The sequence below is a fragment of the Pongo pygmaeus genome, chromosome 2 (assembly GCF_028885625.2).
Source record: "Pongo pygmaeus isolate AG05252 chromosome 2, NHGRI_mPonPyg2-v2.0_pri, whole genome shotgun sequence".
Classification (NCBI taxonomy): domain Eukaryota; kingdom Metazoa; phylum Chordata; class Mammalia; order Primates; family Hominidae; genus Pongo; species Pongo pygmaeus.
In genome coordinates this window covers 69194732-69217410 of record NC_085930.1, presented here as the reverse complement: position 1 = coordinate 69217410, position 22679 = coordinate 69194732, and the positions used below count along the sequence as shown (strand labels likewise).

Below are 22679 nucleotides of genomic sequence, written 5' to 3'. Positions count from 1 at the left end.
CTGCCTCCCAAAGTGCTAGGATTACAGGTGTGAGCCACCGTGCCCAGCCCCTGATTCTTATGGTAATGATTGCCCTGTCAGTTTTCCTATAGCTCAAAAGAAAGAGGTATGTTTCTCATCCCCATGTCTATCAAAAAAGAGATGATCAATGAGGCTGTGGGTATCTTCCGCCTGGCCTGCTTCATTCATTTACCTTGAGGGCATTTCATTTTGTGACCCTGACATGGTCCTCACATCATCCTATTATTATCATTCCTATTTTACAGGCAAGTAAACTGAGGCTCAAGGTCATACACCTTATGACTAGCAGATTCTCTCAGGTCAATTGAATCAAAAGCCCAAGCTCTTAAGATCTACAGGATCCTGCCTTCTTCAAGTGAGCTACACTAGGACCCTACCCTGCACTATTCCCAGAGAGCACTGGCAGTTGGAAATTCCTCCTTAAATAAAGCCCCCAATCTGCTTTTCAGCTGCAAACGTGACACACACATAGAAAGAGAGGGAGGGAAAGTGAGTTTGGGTGCCAGGTGCATGTTGGCTGACCAGCAGGTTCTGCTCAGCTGGGGACCAGCAGCGTCTTCACTATCTGGATGGACAGCCCTACAGGTGGGGCCCCAGGATTTCCACAGAGCCGGTGGCTGTGGGCTGGAAAGGAATCGAGGAACTCACAGCCAACAGGCAAGAAGCACAGTAACCCCTGGTTGACCAAAAGTGTGGGATTGAGGGGGAACAGGAAAGGCAGAGAGGAGGCGAGAACCTGGATCACAGCTCCTGATTTGGAGCAGAGGCTGAAAGGATGCCCTTTGGAGATGGAAGAAGGTACACACGTGACCTCTGAAAGCTAGAAAAGGTAAGGCCGTAGATTCTCCCCTAGGACCTCCAGAAGGAATGCAGCCCTGCTGATGCCTTCATTTGAGGACTCATGACCTGTAGAACTGTAAGATAATAGATCTGCGTTATTTTAAGATACGTTTATGGTTATTACAGGAGCAGTAGGAAACGAATACCGTTAGAAGTTTGGGTCCTTCTAGCATGTATTAGTTTGCTAGGGTTGCCATGACCACCGACTCGGGGCTTACATAGCAGAAATGTATTGTCCCACAGTTCTGGAGGCTAGACATCCGAGATCAAGGGGGACAATCATGCTGCCTCTGAAGGCGCCAGGGTAGGCTCTGTTCTAGGCCTCTCTCTGAGCTGCTGGTAGTTCCCTGGCTTGTGGCAGCAGAACTCCAATCTTCACATTGTGTTTTGTGTGTGTGTGTGTGTGTGTGTGTGTATATATATATATATATTCAAATTTCCCCATTTTATAAGAATATTATATTGGCTGGAATCTAATATTACCAGTCATATTGGATTCCAGCCCACCTCAGTGACTTAATAGCTTCATCTTAACTCTGATCATCTGCAGAGATCCTATTTCCAAATAAGGTCCTAGTCACAGGTACTGGAGGTCAGGACTTCTACATCTTTTGAGGGAATACAGTTCAACCCCTAACACACTATTATTCCTAAAAGTTGCCCTCCTCTACAATTCGCAGGGAAGGAGGGCAATAATTATTTCCCTGCAAGAAAATGACCCTCCAACTTCCTCTGTCTGTTCCCCAAGCTCCCTCTCTCTGTTCCCCAGAGGCCAACACCCAGTGCTCTGGGGCAGTGTTCACCTCCCCCACCGACTTACTGGAACTTCGGCACATGCTGCAGGGATCTGGGGGTGCTCAAGGGCCTCCCTCATTCCCTAGGAGACTGGGAAATCCTCCCAGGCAGGAGCCATGTCCGTCCGTGATCCTAGGGCTTCCTCCCAGTGTTTGCCACCTGCCTACCCCAGCAGGCAGCGTGCCAGGCCCTCTGTTCATCATTATTTTTTCTTGTCTGCCTCCCCAGCAGAACTGTGTAATCTACCAGGTCAGGGTTCAAGTCTTCTTCACTGTTTTATCCTCAGCATCTGCTACGTGCTGCACACCCAGTAAGCGTTTGTTGAAATCATGCATTATTCATCTTTGTTTCCCATCCACTGAGCCTAGGAAAAACACCAGCGTGAAGTCACTAAGTGTTGAATGAAAATATGGCCCCAGGAAAGCTTCCCTAAATGCAGAAGAGTTGAGTTCAACCTGTTTTCAAAAAAGGCAGTGTGGGGTATGAGGTGGGGCATGCTCTGAATCTCTAGGGCAGCATGTGTGGCTCACACCTGAGGCCAGATGAAATTGAAGCCAGCTCTTTTTGACTCAGAAACCAAGATCCTCTGGGAGGCTAAGTAGACAGAGACAAGGAGGAGTGATGACCTCTCTCATCCTCATCCCTCATGAATTCTGCAGAATGATGTTGCAGACAGAACCAAGGGCTCATCTTCAGGGCACCCAGTCTCTGGAACATCCATTGGGTCTGGAGTATACATCACAGAGCTCGAAGAGACAGGCAGAAACCCCAGCCCAGAGAGCCCCGCCCAAGTGTCAGGACTCTGTGAATTCATAAAGACGTTCGGAATGCCAAAGCACCTGATATTCTCAGAGACTGAGGCCCACTCTGGGCCTTGCTGAAAGAAAACAGCAAACTCTGTTACCACCCACAAGAATACATGCCCCTTCCCTGGAGCCTGCTCCAGCATGATCTCTGAACAGGGAGTTTTCACTGTTGGTCCTGGAGGCTGGAAAATTTTCCATCTCTTTTATTTCACCTGGGAAGCAAAGCAGGTTCTGAGTATGGCAAGGGCCAGTCTCCCCTGTCCTGGCATCTGCCCTTGGAGGGGAGTATGGCAACTTGGGGTTCACTTACTCATTCTCATTCTCTGATGGAAAATCAAGTCAGGGTGGAAGGAATCCCAGTTAGATGTGGGACTCAAGTCAGAGCTATTTCCCTCTAGGTGGGGGAAGTAGGTAAGGAGAGCGAGTCTGTATTGGCTCGAATGTGAAACCGAGGCTGTCCAGACATGGCTCGGGACAGCACCAGCCCAAGATGGCTCTGATAACTCAGGACTCTAAACAGGATCTGCAAATTACATACAGCCCATGAGCCAAAATCGTGTTTTTATGATCTGGCTGCCACTTTTTTTTGTAAATAAAGTTTTACTGAGACACAACCATAGCCCCTTTGTTTACGCATTTTCTATGGCTGCTTTTGAGCTGCAAGGGCAGAGGTGAGTAGTCGCGACAGAGTCCATATGGCCCATGGAATCTGAAACCAGGGCAGTGCAACCCATAGGGCCCCATGCTTGGGAGACGCCACAGCTTGATATCACCATGTTGAAATTTTTAATCATTTTTTAACAAGAGCTGAATTTTTGTTTTTCTCTGGACCCCTCAACTTATGTAGCCAGTCTTGCCTGAAAGATTTACTATATGGCCCTACAGTTTGCCCTGTTCCTCTCCTTTTTTAGTCCTTGGTTCCCTTTCACTCCTCTACCTTAATGTTTCTGGAGCCAGGAAGCCAGCCCCTTTCTGAAGCAGTCTATTACATCTCTGGGAAACTTTGAGGCAGTCCTTTCTGGTACCCTTACTAAGAACTATATCAGCTATCATTGTCAGTGGGGCCAACTATGACCCAGGCCCTGGGTTGAGTCAAGCCAAAGTCTGCCACTTACTCACCAGTCCTTGGGACCTCCCAGAATAAATCTCATCCCTTACGCCTTCAGAGATTTGAGGAAAGTTCTTCCGTCCCTCTCTCTGAGTCTTCTCTTTAGAACCCAAAATTGTCTGTTTCTCACAGACATGTTTCAAGCTCTTTCTTAAAGGAGCTTCCTTCCTCTATAGAGATAATCTAGTTTCCCAACACCCCTCTTCAAGCATGGAGCCCCACTAGACCTCCAAGTGTAGTCTAACCAGTGCACAGTTGAGTAGGACAGTCACCTCCATTATTCTAGAGTGTTTATCTCTATTGATGCATCCTGAGATCACTCTGTCTATTTTGAAACCCATTCCAAAAATCTCCCGGATCCCTGATGGTAGGAAAAGATGGTCTGTTATGCTCATTATATAGGTGAGTAAACCGAAGTTTGGAAGGGAGTGGCCTGCTCATGGGCATATAGCAGTTCTTCTGTCTCCAAATCCCAAGCTCTCCCATCCACCAACTGAGATTTTTGGGCCCTTGGTTTCTTCATCTGTAAAATGGAAAAGCTGGGTCTCTTCCAGCTCGAGCATACTGTGATTTATTTTCTAAATGCAGACCCCAAAAGCCAAGTCATGAAGAAAATAGAAGCTCTCAGCCCAGACTCAAAACTTGTAGGAAAAAACAAAAAATGCTTCCTTTCCTGCTGATCATTCTAGACTTACTAGCCTTGGAAACATTTGCATGAGTGATAAATCTTGCTTGTTAACAGTAGCCCTAGACTTGTTAGCTCACTGAGTTTTCAGTCCATGGTACCATCACTTTCTTAGTGAGTCAGCTCATGTAATCTTTCCCTTTCCCATTACTTCCCCTTTTCACATTCCACATTTTCAAAATTCTTTTCTCTCTCTTTTCTCTGGCAAGCCAAATAACAATAACACAACAAAAATCCTTTAAAATAAGAACGCAGCGTCCTCTATAAAACCCCAGACACAAAATGGGCTCCAGAAAGCCACTCTCTCTCCTTAATTGCTTTCTCTTGTTAGCTGCATCACCCCAGGGTTGACTTGAAAGTCTCATCTGTCAGTACGTTCTCTTTGTAACATTTTTTCTGTGAGTACACAGGCCCTCTGGTGCCCCATTAGGTTTTCCCACTGAGTGTGGGAGCACAGACTCATGCGTAGGGAATACAGGCGGGTTCTACCATCCAAATTTGACAAGTAAGGAACCCAAGCCTCAGAGAGGGGGCTCAGAGTTGCTTCACGATAGGGCCAAGAAACAACTAATGGTTCCCTGCTTCAGTGCTCTTTTCACCAGCAAGGTTTTTGGAAGTAAAATTGTCATAAGAAAGTGAGAGATGACTCTTTCTCTGCCTGTGGCATCTGGCCCTTTCCTCTCTGCCTCTCTGAGTCCACTCATCCTTCTGGCCCAGCTGAAGTACACTTCCTTCCTGTGAAATCCACAACGTGTATTAGTTGCTCCACTCCCTTGGCCCTCAGCACTGATCACCAGCTAGGGGCAGTGACCCTTTCAGATAACAAATGAGCCTCCTTACACACACCAAGGGTGCCTTAGAAGGAAGCCAAGCACATAATGAATCTCAACAAACAGTAGTTGCTACTGCCATTAGTGCTCATTGATCCAGTGACTGTGGCTGTGAAACAAGCTACCCCAAAATCTAGTGACATAAAAAAATGATTATGATCATGAACTCTGTGGTTTAGATGTTCAAACAGGACACAGAGAAGACAGTTTCTCTGTTTCATGGTGTCTGAGGCTTCAGCTGGAAGACAGGAAGGTTGGGGATGACTTGAAGACTGGGGACTGGGAACATCCAAAACTTTGTTCACCCTCATGCCTGATGCTGATGTTGGTTGACAGCTGGAGCCTCAGCTCCTCTCTATGTGGTTTCCCCACATAGGCTGGTGTGGGCTTCCTCCCAGCATGATGACTGAGGTCCAAGGGCAAGAATCCTGAGAGGAGAGAGCCAGGAAGCCAGCCAGGGAGGGAACATAGACCCTCTCTCTTGGTGGAAGGAGTGTCGAGTGTCAATCTCATCATCTTTGGAAAAGACAGCCCTCCATAATCATTATTACTATGTCGTTATTATTACTTCCCCTTTAGGATGATGAGTTCTTCTAGGTGGCTCTTCCACCCCTTGCAACAAGACTGCCATTAGCTGGCCCACCTTTCACCAGACTTATCTGGTTCTATAGTGCACAAAGCTTAAGCTCAGGCTTAGATCCCTGCCACATCCCTCGTGAATACAAGCAGCAATATTCTTTTTTTGTTACAATCTCTTTGCAGAATATTCATGTACCTGGGACCAGGGGGACCTGGCGACCCAGGCAAGGGAATGGAAAAGCAACAAAAAAAGTTACCTCTTAATCCTAAGAGACTTAGGGACAGTTTTCTGGTTGCCCACCATTTATCCCTAGTAACACTGTGGGGGCTGAAAATGTGCTCAGCTAAAAAATCTACAGTTCCATCATTGTTTGACAAGACAGGAGTGACCAATGAGATATAAACAGAAGTAGTTGGGTTGGACTTCTAACAAAGCTTTCTAACAGAGCCGACTCAGTTCACAGATGTTGTTTCTTGTCCCTGCCCCTTCCTCTTTCTTCTTATCCAGACTCAGAGATGATGGTTGGAGGAGCAGTAGCCATCTTGTGCCTACGAGGTGGCTTTAGGGCTAGCAGAACAGAAGGATGAGAGTCCAGATGTCTGATGATACCATGGAGCCACTATAATATTTCTGAACTACTTGTGTTAAGTGAGAAAAAAAGTTCCTACCTTATTCAAGTCACTATTACTTTTGCATCCTTTGTATTAGTAGCCAGGTGTAATTATTGATAAAGCCTTAATCACCTCTGGTTTTCCCCCTCCTACCTCAAACTTCACCTAGCTCCAATCCACTCTCCACCTGGCCACCAGGGAGCTTCCTCACACACAAATCTGATACTGACCCTGTCCTGTTTTGAAGCCTTCAATGGCTTTCCAGCACCCCTAGACAAAATCCACATTCTTTAGTATGACATTTGGGATGCTGCACACCCAGGCCTGAGCTGAGCTGTATCTCCTGCCTCAACCCCAGACACCCTGTGCTCCAGCCACTCCAAACTTTTCAACATTCCTGTCTATACCACTCCTCAATATCCATAATCCTGTAACTTGAAGTGTTCTAGGTGGTGAGCTCCTGCTTGTCATTCAATACCTATCTGCAAAGCCACCTCCCACAGGAAGTCCTCCCTGATGTCCTCAGAGTAAGTTACTGACTCCTATGGACTTCTAAGACCAGCTCTTTGTAAAATATCTCTGATTTGTGGCACTTACCACACAGTATTATAATCACTTATTGTTCTAATTAGTCTCCCCACCTTGACTGGGAGCACTTCAAGGCAGACAGAGCCTTGTTGGTCTGTTTATTCCCAGTTATTAGCAAATCCTGAATGAAGGAGTGAATAGACAGGTAAATGGAAGCACAGACCCTGACCTCTGAGGATTCAGAGTTGCCATCCTTCATGCTCCTGGGGCCCAGGGGAAGGCTGAGTTAGAAGAGGGCACAGAAAAACCGAGCAGGTCTCTAAGAGAGGTGCACCCCACTGATGCATGTGGAGTGTCTGGGGCCCAAGAAAATCCTGGAAGCTGTCACTAGGGCAGGGTGAAGGGTAGCACGAACATGGACTTCATGTTCCCCCCACCGGGCATATCCCAGTGCAGGCTCCGGATGGCAGATGAGGGGCAGCCCCACAGCAGCTTCCTCTCCCTGTTTCATCCCCAGCCTGGCCCCACACCACAGTCCATCAACTCCTGCTCCAGGTGGAAACCTCAGAAACCCACAAAGCTCAGACCTGCTCCAGGTCACCAAGAAGTAGGGCCAGGCACTGGCAATCCAACGAGAAGCCCCACTACATCGCATTCCAGCTCCTGAAGCCATTCCCAGGGTAGGAAAGCCCTGATTGTTATTATCTTGTCCCCATTTTACAGATGGGGACAGAGTGGCCTAGAGAGGTGAAGTGTGCCAAAGGTGACACAACCAGCCAGAGGCAGAGGAGGGACTAACCCCACTTCCCTCCATGGGCAGTGCACCCCAAAGGAGCCAAAATGCTGACGGCAGTGGGGCAAATTCCAGGGGCCCCGGAGCTACAGCCGAGTGGGCCACAGCCACACGATGCATAGGAAATGCCAGGCCCTCTGCACCCTCTCCTGAGGCCCAGTGCCCTGAGGCAGCCCCCTTTAAGGAGTGATCGGCCTTCCAGAAGAGCTCCAGTCTTAATTTTAGCTTGGAGGCCTGCCACAGGAGGCTTTAGCGAGAGGCAGGCTGAAGTTATGTGGGACAGCTGTCAGCCGGCATGCTGGGTGGGGCCTATTTAGCTGGCAGGGACGTAAGTCTGGGGACACTGAATTGGTCTCTCTGCCCCAAGTATTTTCAGCCCCAGCCGGCCACACAGCTCAGATCTCCTCCTGTGGATCCCCCCAGCTCCGCGATGATGGCAGAAGAGCACACAGACCTCGAGGCCCAGATCATCAAGGATATCCACTGCAAGGAGATTGACCTGGTGAACCGAGACCCCAAGAACATTAATGAAGACATAGTCAAGGTAGGCTCTGCGGGCCTGCCTCGGCGGGCGGAGGGTGTCAGGTTTGCAAGAGGTGGGCGCTTGGCAGGGGAGGGTATCTGCTGCAGACACAGTTTCCCTGAAAAGAGACTTGTTGCTCTGTTTTCTCTGTATCACCCCCCCAACCCCACCCCACCCCCCAAAAAAGGCTTGTAAATTACCGAAGGACCTTTAGCAAAATCAAGAGCAAAAGGTTAGCCTCATCTCCATGACCCAAGTGCTAATCAGGGCGGGAGAAGCGAGTCACAAAGAAAATCCCTCCTTACTATTGTGACGCTCCTGCCACTCACTCCTGGCCCTGGTCCTGGGAGGAACAGGAACGGTCGGCCAAGTTGGGCTCGTTTCTGTGCCAGGGGGCATTTCTGCAGTCTCTCCAGTGGGTGCAGGGTTAATCCCCAGAGGGCAGCTTCCAGCAGGGCCGGCAGCCCCTCGAGGTACACTCACTCCCCCAGAGCACTGCCCAATATCTGTCCCCAAGGCTGGGGGCCATGCCCAGCCCTCCCCCAGCTCCCCCTCACCCCAGGTCTAGTGACCAGGACAGGGCAGAGGGCACCCGGGACCCTCGAAGAGAATGCTCGGGGTTGTCTAGCCTTCAGGGAGTCTCTCAGCGTCTGAAGTTGGGCCTCTTCCCTCGCCTCCTGGTGACACTAGCAGCCCTCCTGCCTCCAGGCCCAAACCTTCAATCCAACTTCCACCCAGTATCCAGGGGGATCTTTCTTTTTTCTTTTTGAGACAGTCTCGCTCTGTGCCCCAGGCTGGAGTGCAGTCGCACACTCACGCCTCACTGCAGCCTCAACCTCCCAGGCTCAAGCGATTCTCCCTTCTCCGCCTCCTGATTAGCTGGGACCACAGGCGAGTGCCACCATGCCCAGCTAATTTTTGTATTTTTAGTAGAGACGGGGTTTCATTATGTTGACCAAGCTGGTATCAAACTCTTGGGCTCAAGTGATCCTCCTGACTCCCAAAGTGCTGGGATTACAGGTGCAAGCCTCTGCAACCGGCTCAGAGGGAACTTTCTAAAGCAGAATTCCTCCAAGAAGGGTCCCCAGCCACCAGCATCAGAGTCACTGGAGGGGCTGTTAAGAGGCCAGTGTCGGGCCTCTCAGATCCTACTGAAAGCATTGGAATCTCAGGCCAGTGCTGTCCAATAGGGATACTGTTACCACAAGGAATTTAAAATTTTCTAGCAGCCACATTTTAAAATGCAAAAGCAAACAGGTGAAATTAATGTTCCTGATATTTCTTACTTAACCCTATATATCTAAAATAGTATTATTTCAACATGTAAGCAATATAAAACAATTATCAATGAGCTATTGTACAGTCTTCAAGTTTGAAAACCAGTGTGCTTCCTATACCTACAGTATATTTCAGTTCAGACTCCATATTTTCATCCAAAATGCTTGTTCTGCATTTAGATTTCATAAAATGTACATGTGAAAATTGATTCACATGCCTGTACTGTTTCAAATATTCTGTAAAAGTTTTTCAATAATGAAATCGGGGTTTACATTTTAATTAAAGTTAAACAAAATCTAGAATTCTGCAGTTTCACTAGCCACATTTCAAGCGCTCAAAGCTCCTGGCCACTGGATCAGACTGTGTGGCTGAGGACTTGTTCTAAAGCACAGGCCTGTATTGCGGTCTTTCAATGGGGCACCTCCCATGCTGGAGAAGCCTAGCCTCTCCATGTGGCTGTCCAAACCCAACACAATCTGGCCCCAACCTGCTTCTTCTGCCTGGCTTGCTCCTACCTGCCAGCCCACCCACCAGAGTACATTCCTGTGCCATTGCCAGAAGTGCATGTCCCCTCTTCTCCAGGTGGTGAATGCCTCACTCAGCCTTCAAGGCCTAACTCAAATGCAACTTCCTCCAGGAAGCCTTCCCTGTCTCCTCCAGGCAATTAGTTTCTCCTACTTCTATCCCCCTGCTTCACTCAGGGCATTCTTCCACAACAGCTCTTATTATACCGGATACTATATTTCTATACATCATTAGTGATGGATATAGAGTATATAGTATAGCACAGTGTGAAAGCTGCAATGAGGAAAATTAGGAAACAAATTTCACAAACTGTAAAGCACTATATACATGTTAATAAAATTGTACATGTAAAATATTATTAGTTATGGTTTCCATCAGTGTCATCTAGCAGGAATAGTCCTGGACTTGACTTTAATAGACTTGATTTTAAATCCAGTCCACTTTACCTAAAAATGATAACACTGGACAAGCCAACTAGGTTTTCTGAGACTCAGTTTCCCCTGTAAAGTGGGAATAATATCATTTCCCAATTTACCTCCACCAGGTAAACGAATCTCAAAGCAGCACTGTGCGTTAGAAATATAACATGAGGATTGAATGAGATGAAGGGTTTGAAAGTGTCTATCGCGGTCCCTGGCACCCAGCAAGGATGTGACAGTGTGAGTCAAAGAAGGGTCTCAAAGAGCTTGCAGTCTTGAGGGCAAGACAGCTAAGCCAGGAGCCTGTGTCATGCCCAGGTAACCATCTGGTACACCCTGGTGGGCAGCAAGGGGATGGGAAAGAGGATCCCACTGGAGAACATGGTTTCTAAAGGACACCCACAATGGGTGGTAAGTACAGAGGGAGCCCTTGGATCCCTCTGAGCCAGGAAGGAGCCAGCTCCAAGCCACAGGCCTGGATTATGACGCAGAGGGAGCAGCGGGGGCGGTGGCACAGGTGCAGCGGGTTTACGCAGCCCTCCTGGGGCTAAGAGCTGTCCTCTCCTGGAGGCCCTGAGCCCTAGAAAACATAGCAAAGGCTAAGAAAGGGTGCTGCAAATAATTTTGTCCAGAGGAGGTGGTTATTTGGTATGTTTTGGACATTCTCTGCTTTAGGGATTTATTTGACTTTTTCTTTCTTTTATTTTTAGTGAGTGAGAAATGAAAAAAGTTTACTGCAGAACAAGGATCATAAAGCAGACTCAGATATATATCACATACAGGTTTGGGTAGATTTCAGGTCTCTGTTACAATCTGTTAAAGAATAAAGAAAAGAAAGGAGAGAGGGGACTGTGGCTACGAGGGATGAAGCCAGACTGTTCAGCCTCTCAATTGCCTGGGTTCTGCCATCGATGGAGGAAAAGAGAGATGGGAAGGAAAAGGGAATGAGGGAGACAGAGAGAGATGGAGAAACTGGACAGAGGCTGAGAGGAAGGTGCAGGAGGCCCTGGCAGTGCCCCAGGTGGCAGGTGGCAGAGTGGCCTCAGAGGTGGTAGCAGGTTTCTCATGGGCAAGGATGAGTGACACGGAAAGAATGCTGGAATAGGACCTGGCTACAGACTCAAGTTCTGGTCCAAGACCTGACAGTAACTTGCTGTGTGACTCTGAGGAAATCCTTTGCCCTCTCTAGTCCCAAGTCCCTGGTGCCACCAGCCACAGCCGTTTCACATTTTAAAAAGCCAAGGATGAAGAGTAGGAGATAGATATACTACATCCATGGATTTGACCCCCAGTAGAAGGGAGGCACCCCTTTTTGGCCCTGCCCTGAAACCCAGGCAGTCAAGAACAGAGGAAGAGCCCTGTATACTCCAACAGACTTCAACTGTGGTCTCCAAGGCTCGGGACTGGGCCCAGGGCAGTGTGGAAGGTCATGGAGATTGGAGCTGAGGAACTGGGGGGAGCACACCCCCATTCCTGTTGCCACTTGCCCTCCTCACCAACACTGATTCCACAAATAGCAACTGAATACCTGTTCAGCACAGGCACTGTGCTGTCCCAGAGGACATAGTGATGAGCAGGACAGGCTCACTGCTTGCAAACCCTCCAGGCTGCAGGGGTGGGAATGTCTGCCAAAGGTCCCCAGGGCTCTCAGCTCACCAGCAGGTACACCCAAGGACGCCTCAACCTTCAGACCCAGGTTGGAAAGGTCCTAGCCCCCCTACAGGTATACCTCAGCACCTCAGAGCCACCCCACAGTGCCTCCAAGTTATTTCCGAGAGGGCTTAGAGCCATCTCACTGACAGCGTGCTCTCTCTCTCTCTCTCTCCTCTCTCTTCTATCTCTCTCTCCCCTCTGTCTTCTCTCTCTCTCTTTCTCTCCTCTCTCTCTCTATCTCCCTTTCTTGACTCGCATATAGGCCCCCAGGGCTCTAAAGCAGTGATGCTTGAACCTGAGAGTTATGCAGGTCCCCCAGCTTCTGCAGTCAACTCCTCCCTCTTGAGCTTCTCCCAAGTTGCCCTTCAAGCCGGGGAAGGAGATAGATAGGATCCCAGCCCCTCCATGATACTACTCCCCAACCCCCTCCACCCACATCTGCCACAGAACTCCTGCCTTCTTCAGAAAAACAAACACCCATTTGCCCCTCGGCTCAGGCTACACAACACCCAGAGGAACCAGATGCCCACCAGCCCTACAAACACTTGTTCCGGGTTTGTGCTCATCAGGGACACCCTATTGCACAAAGATGAAACTGACCTGGTACTTCCCCTGGAGGGGAATTCATTCCTGGGGAAAAGATGAGATGAGAACAATGAGAACATACAGGAGAAGGAGCTGAACACATAAATGAGTGCCAAGTTAGGTGTCATGGGAGGTTAGGAGAGGAAGAATTACTTTCATCCGGAAAAATCAGAAGCCAGCTTTATGGAGAGGTGGTATCCATGGTGCATCATAAAAATGAGAAAAATTAAAAATGTGAAATGGCAGAGCAAAGCTTTCCAAGAAGAAATGGAATAAGCAAAGGCTTTCCCAACACTGGGAAGAATGTTGGGCAGAGTTGGCAAATGTAAGAGGCTGTCATTACCACTGCCCCTTCCAGTGTTCATGGCAGACATGACAATGGATCACAGCACTGCTCCATGACTAATGGATCACAGCACTGCTCCATGGAAGCCATGCACCATCAGCTAGTCATAGTGGGTACAACAGATAACACCTCTCTGCTGCTCTGTCTGCAGAAGAATAATGAACTATCAAAGAGGATTAGGACAGAGGATCTGAAAGGGAATTTGTGGGAGAGAAGGCAGGAAGGGCAGGTTGAAACTAAATAATGGAGGGTCATCCAATCCACCTGTCATTCCATATTGGCCATTCCTTCCTTTTGGAAATGTCTTGCCGTCTGTCAATGACCTCTAAGAAGGGCTGCATCAGACTAATTCACACTGAGGTATTACAACTTAGTGTCATGAGGACTCCTGGGTATTAACTGATCTAGAGTTTTTCAAAATGCAGTCCACTTTCCCAGGGTCCAGTGGTGGGGGCACTTATTAAACTGCAGATTCCTTGGCCTTGCCCCCAGAAGTTCTTATTCAGCTGAGCTGGTGAATGTTTACACTTTAATGTTTGAGCATAAAAGTTTCATGCTTAGGCCAGGCACGGTGGCTCACGCCTTGTAATCCCAGCACTTTAGGAGGGATTACAAAAGCAGGTAGATCACCTGAGGTCAGGAGTTCAAAACCTGACCTGGCCAACATGATGAAAATCTGTCTCTACTAAAAATACAAAAAAAAAAAAAAGCCAGGTGTAGTGGTAGATGCCTATAATCCCAGCTACTCAGGAGGCTGAGGCAGGAGAATTGCTTGAACCCAGGAGGCAGAGGTTGCCATGAGCTGAGATCGCACCACTGCATTCCAGCCTGGATAACAAGAGCAAAACTCCTTCTCAAAAAAAAAAAAAAGAAGAAGAGTTTCATGCTCAAACTTGTCAGCTTGTCAGCAACCAAGTCCCATTCATCTTATAGAAGACACCTGGAGCCCAGAGTTATCCCTTGTTTTCCCTAAAGACAGACTGTATCAGTTATCAATTGCTGAGTAACAAATCATTCCAAAACTTAATGGCTTAAGGAAACAACCATTTTTTTATTTCTCACAGTTCTGTGGGTAGGCAGGGCTCAGCTTGGCAGTCCTGCTGGTCTCACTGGGGGCCTCTCATGCAGCTACAGTCAGATGGTGGCTGAGGCTGCAATCACCTGGGGGCTCCACCAAGCTAGAACATCCAAGATGGTTCACTCATAGCCCTGGAGTACTGGCAGAGATGGCTGGGAGGCACAGCTCAGCTGTGGTGCTGGGGTGGCTGGCCCTCTATCTCCATGTAGTTTCAGGCCTCCTTATTCACATGGCATCTCCATTAGTCTCTCGAGCAGCATTCAGCTGTGCATTTCTAATTCTGCCAGTCTCCAGAGCAGAGTATAAAAGTGGACTTCTAACATGGGGGCTCAATGCTCCTAAAAGCAAAAGCTGCTAGGCTTTCTGAAGGCTTAGTTCTAGAACTGGCACAACATCCTTTCTGCCATATTCTTGTGGTTAAAGTGAGTCACAGGGCAAGCCCAGACTCAAGATGGAATGAGACTACCTGAGGACAAACACCAAGAAGCATGACTAATGGAGGGTCATGTTTGGAGACCAGCAAACCACCCACTGAAAGCTCGTGCACAGCCAAGCCTAGAGCTCCACCCAGGGTACTTCTATTGCTCCCTATTCCAATATGCACCAAATTTCTTGAAGGCAGAGACTGAGAGAGCAGAAAAGTGGATGGGAAGGGACAGGCAGTGAGGTAAAGATCAGGGCTTAGTGGATTGCTGAGGAGCTTCTTCTGGCAGGTTCTTCTCTCCCTCTCTCTCTCCTTGCAGCCCTCTGTTATCTCAGTCTCTTCCCAGCTCCTTTACATAAAACCAAGTCCTGTTATGCCCCAGCCCAAGTGCCCTAGGTCCCTTAAGGTAGACCTGGAGCTGAAAAGAGAGGCTGGAGGGCACTAGGATGGGGGTAGGTATATGGTCCTACCTAGGATGCTGTTAACTCCAAGAGCATCCTCTTGAAGGATGAGTCACAGATGTTCTCAACTCCAAGCTCCAGATGATGCCTGGCCACCTCCTCCTCCCATCAGAGCCAGCCTATGCTGTGTTCTGGCCTCAGGCCCTGCTGGGGTATCTGGCCCCTTCAATCACCCTGCTGTCAGGCTGACCTGAGCATCACTCTGCCAGTCCCTTACGTGCCATGTGAAATAACACATGTAAGATACATGGCCCCAAACTGACATGCATAAAGGGCCAAATACATTGTGGGTGTTACCATGGTTATCCCAGATTGTACAGAATTCTGTTATTTTGTTGCTACCATTTATAACAAAAGATGCAGAGCTTTGTCATTTTTACAGTTTTTGCAGCTATCACCTCATTTTACTTCCTATTTTATGGGCCAGTGCCTCTAAAACTGAGTGAAGGACCAGTTTTAATATTATTATTCTAATCCATTGTACAGCTATACTTTTGCAAAATACAACAGAAATTAATCACTGGAAAAAAGAAATGAAAACAGCCATGCAGTTATAAGCACCAATTTTTATTGTTAGATTCAATCAACACAAAATTACTGCATCAAATTTCTATGAATATTTCTAAGCACTCTCAACTTATATGATTACTTTGTTGGGAGACAGGACACACTGATTGTGAACTGCCTTTTAAGTAGCAAGGTAATAGGGGAGGAAGCTGGGATCCGGCAAAAGTTAAACCTCTCACTTGGGTTTGCTGACTCTGAAGCTAACTCCGTGTCATTACGGATCTTGGCCCAATCGTCTCTGCGTAGAGTTGAGAAAAGAAAACAAACAAACAAAAAACCTAGGATCTCAGAGAGGGAAAGTACCATGCCCCAAATCATACAGTAACTCAATGGCCAGTGGATACTGGGACCATATACCTACCCCCCTGCTAAGAGCTATTTCCCCACCCACAGATATCCTGTTTGAATTGTCCAAGGCCCTGGATGCCTACGGACTGAGTCACGCAGGACTCTGGGGGAGGTATTTTTGACCGTGGGTGACTGCTGTCCTCCTCCGCATCCTCAAGCAATCCCCCGCCCTGCTATCCTGCACCTTTCCCGCCCTCTCAGAGACTGCGTGGACTGTGCTGGCTGGTTTCAATTAATCAACTGGGTCTCTTGCTGTTCCAAAAATAAATATGCCAGAGAAGGGGACACCGACAGAACATGCACCGTTGTTCCCCCTATCTCACCCTCCAGCCCCTCTCTCCAACTGCACACAGTGTCCTGAGCCTCAGCCTGCAGATGCAGGCTTTCAGCCCACCACCCTCCAAGAAAAAGCCATCTCCTCTCTTCTGGAAAGGAATTAAGAAATGAAGTCACTGTGTGCTTGTGCTACACTGGTACGGCTGCCTAGAGCTACCTGAGCCGGGCCTTATAAATATCTCCCCAAACTAGCATGCTGTGGCCAAAGCTCTCTCAATGCTCAAATCTGAGCTAGAGGAACAGCTGCCTCCTCCAAGCCCAGCCCAGCCCTCTGAGAGCATGTTTTCTGAGATTCACAGAAAATAGAGCACTTGCCCCACACACAGCACCCAAAGGCAATCCCTGGAAATAATTCAAATGTTAGCACCAATGGCTTCTGCAAACACCAAAAAAAAAAAAAGAAGAAGAAGAAAGATAATTAAAAGACACATACAGAAGCCATTGGCGGTAGGATTATTACTGTAAGTACTGTAATTACTACTGTAAGGAAAGGAGGACTCCATCCGTCTTATCAGCACAGACTGAGACACATGCAGACTCATTATAACTAAGTAGGCTGGAGAATAATCCGGGATGTCAAAAGAATTTCTGAGATGTATTTTCGAGGAATCTTCAGAGCACCTGAAGGAATAATTACCATCATTGAGCAATATTACCATCACAATAGCCAGGTATTGTGCTAAGCACTGCTTAAGAGGTAGTGTGCCTGGGCAAAGTGGGTAATCAATCAGTATTTATTTGGATGTGTGGGTGGGTGGATGGATGGATGGATGAACGGATGGATGGATAGATGGATGATAGATGAGCAGGCAGATAGGTGGATAGATGGATAGATGAATGAGTGGATGGATAGATGGTGGGTGTCAGTCTGTTTTTCATTGCTATAAAGGAATACCTGAGACTGGGTAACTTATAAAGAAAAGAGATTTATTTTGGTTCATGGTTCTGCAGGCTGTATAAGAAGCATGGTGCAGGCATCTGCATCTGGTGAGGCCTAAGGAAGCTTCCAATCATAGCAGAAGGCAAAGTGGGAGCTGGCATATCACATGGCGAGACAGGGAGCAAGAGAGGTGCCGGGCTCTTTTAAACAACCAGGTCTCATGTGAACTAATGGAGCAAGAACTCACTCATGACCACAGGGAGGGCACCAAGCCATGGTGAAGGGTCCGCCCCCATGACCCAAACACCTCCCATCAGGCCCCACCTTCAACACTGGGGATCACATTTCAACATGAGATTTGGAGGGGACAAACATCCAAACCATCTCAGTGGGGCATGGATGTATGGATGAATACATGGAAGAAAAATGATCTCAGTCAGCAGGATCCAGGCCCTGGGGGTTTGACTAGAACCTCCATAAACATGGGGAGTGAATATGACTTTTCCATCCCTGTTCCAATCCCGAAGTCCCCCAAATTCCCAGCCAGCCACCCCCTCCTGGAAGCCCTCCAAGAAGAAGTGACATCCTTCCTGAGAAGATGAGGCCCATTTTCTTCCTCTCCTCCCATCCACAGGGTTGCATAAGAGATTAAGTCATCTCTGATGAAACCTGCAGCAGAGAAAGCTGGGAGCCAAGATTATACAAGGAAGGTCCTGGGAGGTCAGCTTTTCCATATCTCCTGCAGCCCAGAGTCTCACCCTGTAAACTGTGCTGCCTGCTAACACACCACCCTGAGTGAGGCCTCATCCTCAGGGATCCCCAGCCTCAGAGCACAGGGGGATCAGGGACCTGAGGTGGGGTGCAGAAGCTCAGAAGCTGAAGTCACATGAGGAAAGAGGGCCCAACACTATCTGAGCAACATGGTTCTAGTCACTTCTTTCCCCAGAAAATATTGTGCTGGAAAGAAATGCACCAAAACAATCATATCTTTAGCATTAGAGAAATACAAACCCAAGACTCTTTTCTTTTTTCTATTCTGTTAATTCTCTGTGATATGGCCATGTTTTTTTATAATGAAAGTAATTTTAATATTGGCGATGCAATAGAGGAGAGGATCCCCTTCCCATAACCAAAGTGGGAAAGGGACTAACTAACCAGGAAGATTGAAGTTGAAGCCTCAGCCCTGCAGGCTGCAACACAGGGCCCTCCTGTTGATCTGATTAGTCTGTACCTCCATTCACCCCCTTTTTATTTGAATGGCCCAGGAGCACTGCTAGAAAAAAAATGTCTCAGAACAGTTTCAGGCATTAGCAAACAGCTCTGCAACCTCCCACTTGGCAGGATGTACTGGTAACAACCATGAGGAGACCAGTCATTAAGCAGCTAATTTGGTTCACTGCTGTTTAACTGACCAGTGGATTTTTTTTATTTTTTGAGATGGAGTCTCGCTCTGTCACCCAGGCTGGAGTGCAGTGGCACAATCTCGGCTCACTGCAAGCTCCGCCTCCCGGGTTTATGCCATTCTCCTTCCTCAGCCTCCCAAGTAGCTGGGACTCCAGGCACCCGCTGCCATACCCGGCTAATTTTTTTTTTTTTTTTTTTTGTATTTTTAGTAGAGATGGGGTTTCACCGTGGACCAGTGGATTTTATAGCCTCCTATCCTTTCACCCTCATGATATCACTGGAAGATGGTCATTGACTCCATCTTACAGACAAGACAGCTGACGATTAGTGATGCTAACTGATATCACCCATGTGTAGGCAGCTAGGAAGGTGCTTCATGCATAGCAGTGTTCGAGAGAGGTTAGGTAAGTGATGTGAGGAAACTCTGCCTGTTCACCATCCAATCCACAGGTGCTCAGTAAATCGCTGTAGGATGCATACAACTGTCCAACACCCTTCAGATCATAAAACAATAGAATTCGAGAGCTGCAGCTGTAGCACTGCCACTAAGTCACTGTTGGCTTTAAGCAAGTCACTCACCTTAAGGAGGTTGAACGAGCATGTTGTGTTGGTCAGCGGTGCCTAGGAACAACAGCAGCTTGGGCTCAACAGGGAGCTTGTTAGAAATACAGAGCCTTAGGCCCCATTCAAGACTTGGGGAGTAGGAATCCCTGGGGTGATGGTGTGGTCTGGATCTGTGTCCCCTCTAAACCTCATGTTGAAACATAATCTCCAATATTGGAGGTGGGGCAGAGTGGGAGGTGATTGGATCACAGAGGCAGATCCCTCGTGGCTTAGTGCTGTCCTCACAATAGTGAGAGAGTTCTCATAAGATCTGGTTGTTGTAAAGTGCGGCACTCCACCCCCTGCCCAGCTCTCTCTCTTGCTCCCACTCTCACCATGGGAGACGCCTGCTCTCCCTTCTCTTGCCATGATTGAAAGCTCCCTGAGGCCTCACCAGAAGCCAAGCAGATGCCAGCACCATGCTTCCTGCACAGATCACAGACCTATGGGCCAATTAAACCTCCTTTCTTTATCAATTACCCAGCCTCAGGTATGTCTTTAGAGCAATGCAAGAATAGCCTAATACAGGTAGGGTCCAGCTGCCAAGGTTAACCTGACCTCTAGGGGATTCTGACACATGCACGCACACACCCAAAAGCTTGAGAAGCAGGTGGCTTCTGTGAGTTGAGGCTTCCCCTTGCCGCCCCTGCAGGTGGATTTCGAAGACGTGATCGCAGAGCCCGTGGGCACCTACAGCTTTGACGGCGTGTGGAAGGTGAGCTACACCACCTTCACCGTCTCCAAGTACTGGTGCTACCGCCTGTTGTCCACACTGCTGGGCATCCCACTGGCCCTGTTTTGGGGCTTCCTGTTCGCCTGCATCTCCTTCTGCCACATCTGGGCGGTGGTGCCGTGCATTAAGAGCTACCTGATCGAGATCCAGTGCATCAGCCACATCTACTCACTCTGCATCCGCACCTTCTGCAACCCACTCTTCGCGGCCCTGGGCCAAGTCTGCAGCAGCATCAAGGTGGTGCTGCGGAAGGAGGTCTAAAGCCAGGTGGGGCAACGGGAGTGGCAGGGCAGGGGGCGTTGGGCCAGGCTGGTCCCCCGGGGACTTCTTCACAGGGGCTGCTGGCGAGCTCTTTCTCTTTAGGGACTGCTCCACACCCCATGACGGAGCACACAGATTAGGGAAGCCAGAAAGAAAAGACAGCCTAGCCACGGAAGCACAGTGGCCCTTCGCTGTCCCCCAGCCCCACCACAATGCCCCCATGCCTGGGCGTGAGGGAAGATCATTTGCTAAGAGGCAGCTACTGCAAGTCTTTGCGTTCACTTGTACTGTAAGAACATAAACCAGCACGCGGTTCCCACCCAGGGCCAACCTGCCGACTCAGGAAAGTGACCAGTGACCATTGGCGTTAGGAGGGTGGCTCCAATAAAGGGTTTTGGCTGCATTTGGGGAATGCTGCATTTTGTTCGTGCCTGTAAGATTGGTTTGTGTCCTGACCAGCTCCAAAAATATACTTCACTGCACTGAAAAACAGACACAGGGAAAGTTGGTTGTCTCTTCACCTGGCCAAATTCGAGTGAAGAACAGTCTTTCTCTTCTTCGGATTCTATTGTTTGCTGGAATTGTACATGTTCCTTGGGAGATCGAGTTTAAGTGACTCCTGTTGCCTGAGCCCAATAATGGGCACCAATGGAGGAAAATGACCCTTGGGCTGGCAGGGGCAGTGACCCTCCCAGGGTACCACTGAGGGAAGGGCCTGGGTTCAAGCCTCCCTGAACCTCCCTTTTGACTAACCGAGCCCCTGAAATGCCCAGCACTGCCATTTGACAAGAGGGTACCTTCGGCCTCAGGAGATGTGACGAAGGAACAAGGTCTAATTTGTGCATGTGTGGACTCACTATGGAAACAAAATGCAATGGAAAGAGCATGTATCACTTCCTCTGTCCTCAAACACACATACTCGCTAATTGATCTCTAATGTGCAATTTGGCTTCAAAATTTTACCCAATTTTGGTTTTCTCCTAACATTTTATGTAAATTTCAAACACAGAGAAAAGTTGAACAGCTACATACCCATCTTGGCTCTACCATTAACATTTTTCTACCCCAGCATTCTTACATCCCTATCCATCTATCCACCCCTCTATCCATCCCACCAATCTCATCTTTATGCATGTTTAAATACGTTGTAGAGATCAGTACATTTTACCCCTAAACACTTCATCATTCATCCCTTGTTTCTGCAGATGAGAAAGTTACAGTCCAGAGAAGTCAACAACCTTGCCAAAAGGCACCCACCTAGCCAGCATTATCACTGTGGCTCCAGCCTGCCGCCTGTGCTCTCCCTTGGGGCTCTTCCACATTGTCCAGGGGCTCAGCAGGCCCAGGCTCCTCCCCGCTGAAAAGGATTAAGGCTGATGTTACTTATGTCCTCCTCAAAGGGCCTGCCCTTTCAAACGTCTCTTGAAATCACGAGGCCATCTGTTTCAAACTTGGAATCTTGGATTATGTAGAGAATTTGCCATCTTGGTATTTGCTATAACTGGATTTGACAATGACTCCAATTTTTCAAGCTCACTCTCTTTCTCTAAGGGCAGACTATGGTCGGTGCTTAATTACCCACAAAGTTCACAGAACTGGAGACAGGACACACATCGGAGATGCATGGGTGTCCAAGGAATTCTTCTCCCTCCAGGAATCCCCTTGAGAAGTATCAGGCAGAAAATCACATTGGGGGTATGATGAGAATGGGCCTGAGGCAGGAGGATGGAGTTCCGTTCCCCCTCATAAGATACATAGGGACCACCAGGGACTCCTGTTTGAAATGCGGGTTCCAAGGCTCTAGCTCCAAAGTTTGATTCAGTAGTGGGGCCCAGGAATCTGCGTTTTAACATAAACTCATTTGTGATGCTGCAGATGGCTCCCAAATCCACTTTTAAGAAATATCTGTTAGGGTTCTTTCAAGGTAACAGTCTAGAATCCTATCATCCCCAGAGATCAACTGTGGTTCAAAGCAGGTTCGGGGACTTCATACATAATGTTTGTTCCTGAGTCTTAGAGCATCTTCCCACAGAACTCTGATAAGTGAGTGCACCTGTGATTCCAGAGAATGGGACCAGGACCTCCTCCACACCCTGCCACAGCCCATGCACCTGTTTCATAATCAGGCCAATAGTTCTGAAGCCATGCACGGATCTGGGGTCTACAAGCCACCAGTTCCAGTCACCATTCTTGGGAGGAAGAACGGGGGCAAAGCAATGTATGGAAACAAATGTTTACCTAGTGCAGTCTCTATCAAGCAGCTAATGACGCAGACACCTTATGATCAGCCATGCCATTCACCAACTGGCACAGTTACAGAGGGGTGCCAGAGCAGGTCACCACAGTAGAACAAAATCAAGGCATTCACATTTTGCCTTAAGTGGCGTTTCATCGCTATTGAATACAAAAAGAGTTAAACACTTTGAAACCAGGATTTTCTTAAAAGACAGCCTGCATTGTCCCCTTACACTTCCTGAAGTGGCAACACATAGACTCAACCCAAAAGGAGACCAAAGTATGTGTCAGATTTTTTTTTTCAGCGCTTAAAGAAATAAGGCTCAGTTTCCACGTTCGCTTTTGATGATCAGAGCCATGAAACATTGCAGAAGACAATCTGCAGCTCCCACTTCCTGGCAACCCCAGCCATGCATATGGTTG

At 48.2% G+C, this 22679-nt stretch overlaps 1 protein-coding gene and 1 long non-coding RNA gene across 3 annotated transcripts; one reads left to right on the top strand and one right to left on the bottom strand.

Moving 5' to 3' along the window:
* Nucleotides 1-701: 701 nt before the first annotated feature.
* On the bottom strand, nt 702-2405 carry LOC129033296 (uncharacterized). Its single transcript, XR_008501568.2, has 3 exons — nt 2112-2405; nt 1682-2020; nt 702-935 (listed from the first exon to the last, which is right to left on the bottom strand). It is a non-coding gene; the product is annotated as an uncharacterized LOC129033296 (long non-coding RNA).
* Nucleotides 2406-6295: 3890 nt separating this feature from the next.
* On the top strand, nt 6296-20904 carry CAV3 (caveolin 3). 2 transcript variants are annotated; one of them, XM_054481571.1, is made up of 4 exons: nt 6296-6313; nt 7322-7484; nt 7965-8141; nt 19680-20504. In XM_054481571.1, exons 3-4 carry the CDS (start codon nt 8028-8030, stop codon nt 20019-20021), a joined length of 456 nt encoding a protein of 151 aa, XP_054337546.1. In that variant the 5' UTR covers nt 6296-6313; nt 7322-7484; nt 7965-8027; the 3' UTR covers nt 20022-20504. The 2 variants fall into 2 exon arrangements, with proteins under 2 accessions (XP_054337546.1, XP_054337547.1); XM_054481572.1 differs by lacking the exons at nt 6296-6313; nt 7322-7484 and having other exon boundaries at nt 7953-8141; nt 19680-20027; nt 20124-20904.
* The last annotated feature ends 1775 nt before the right edge of the window (nt 20905-22679 follow it).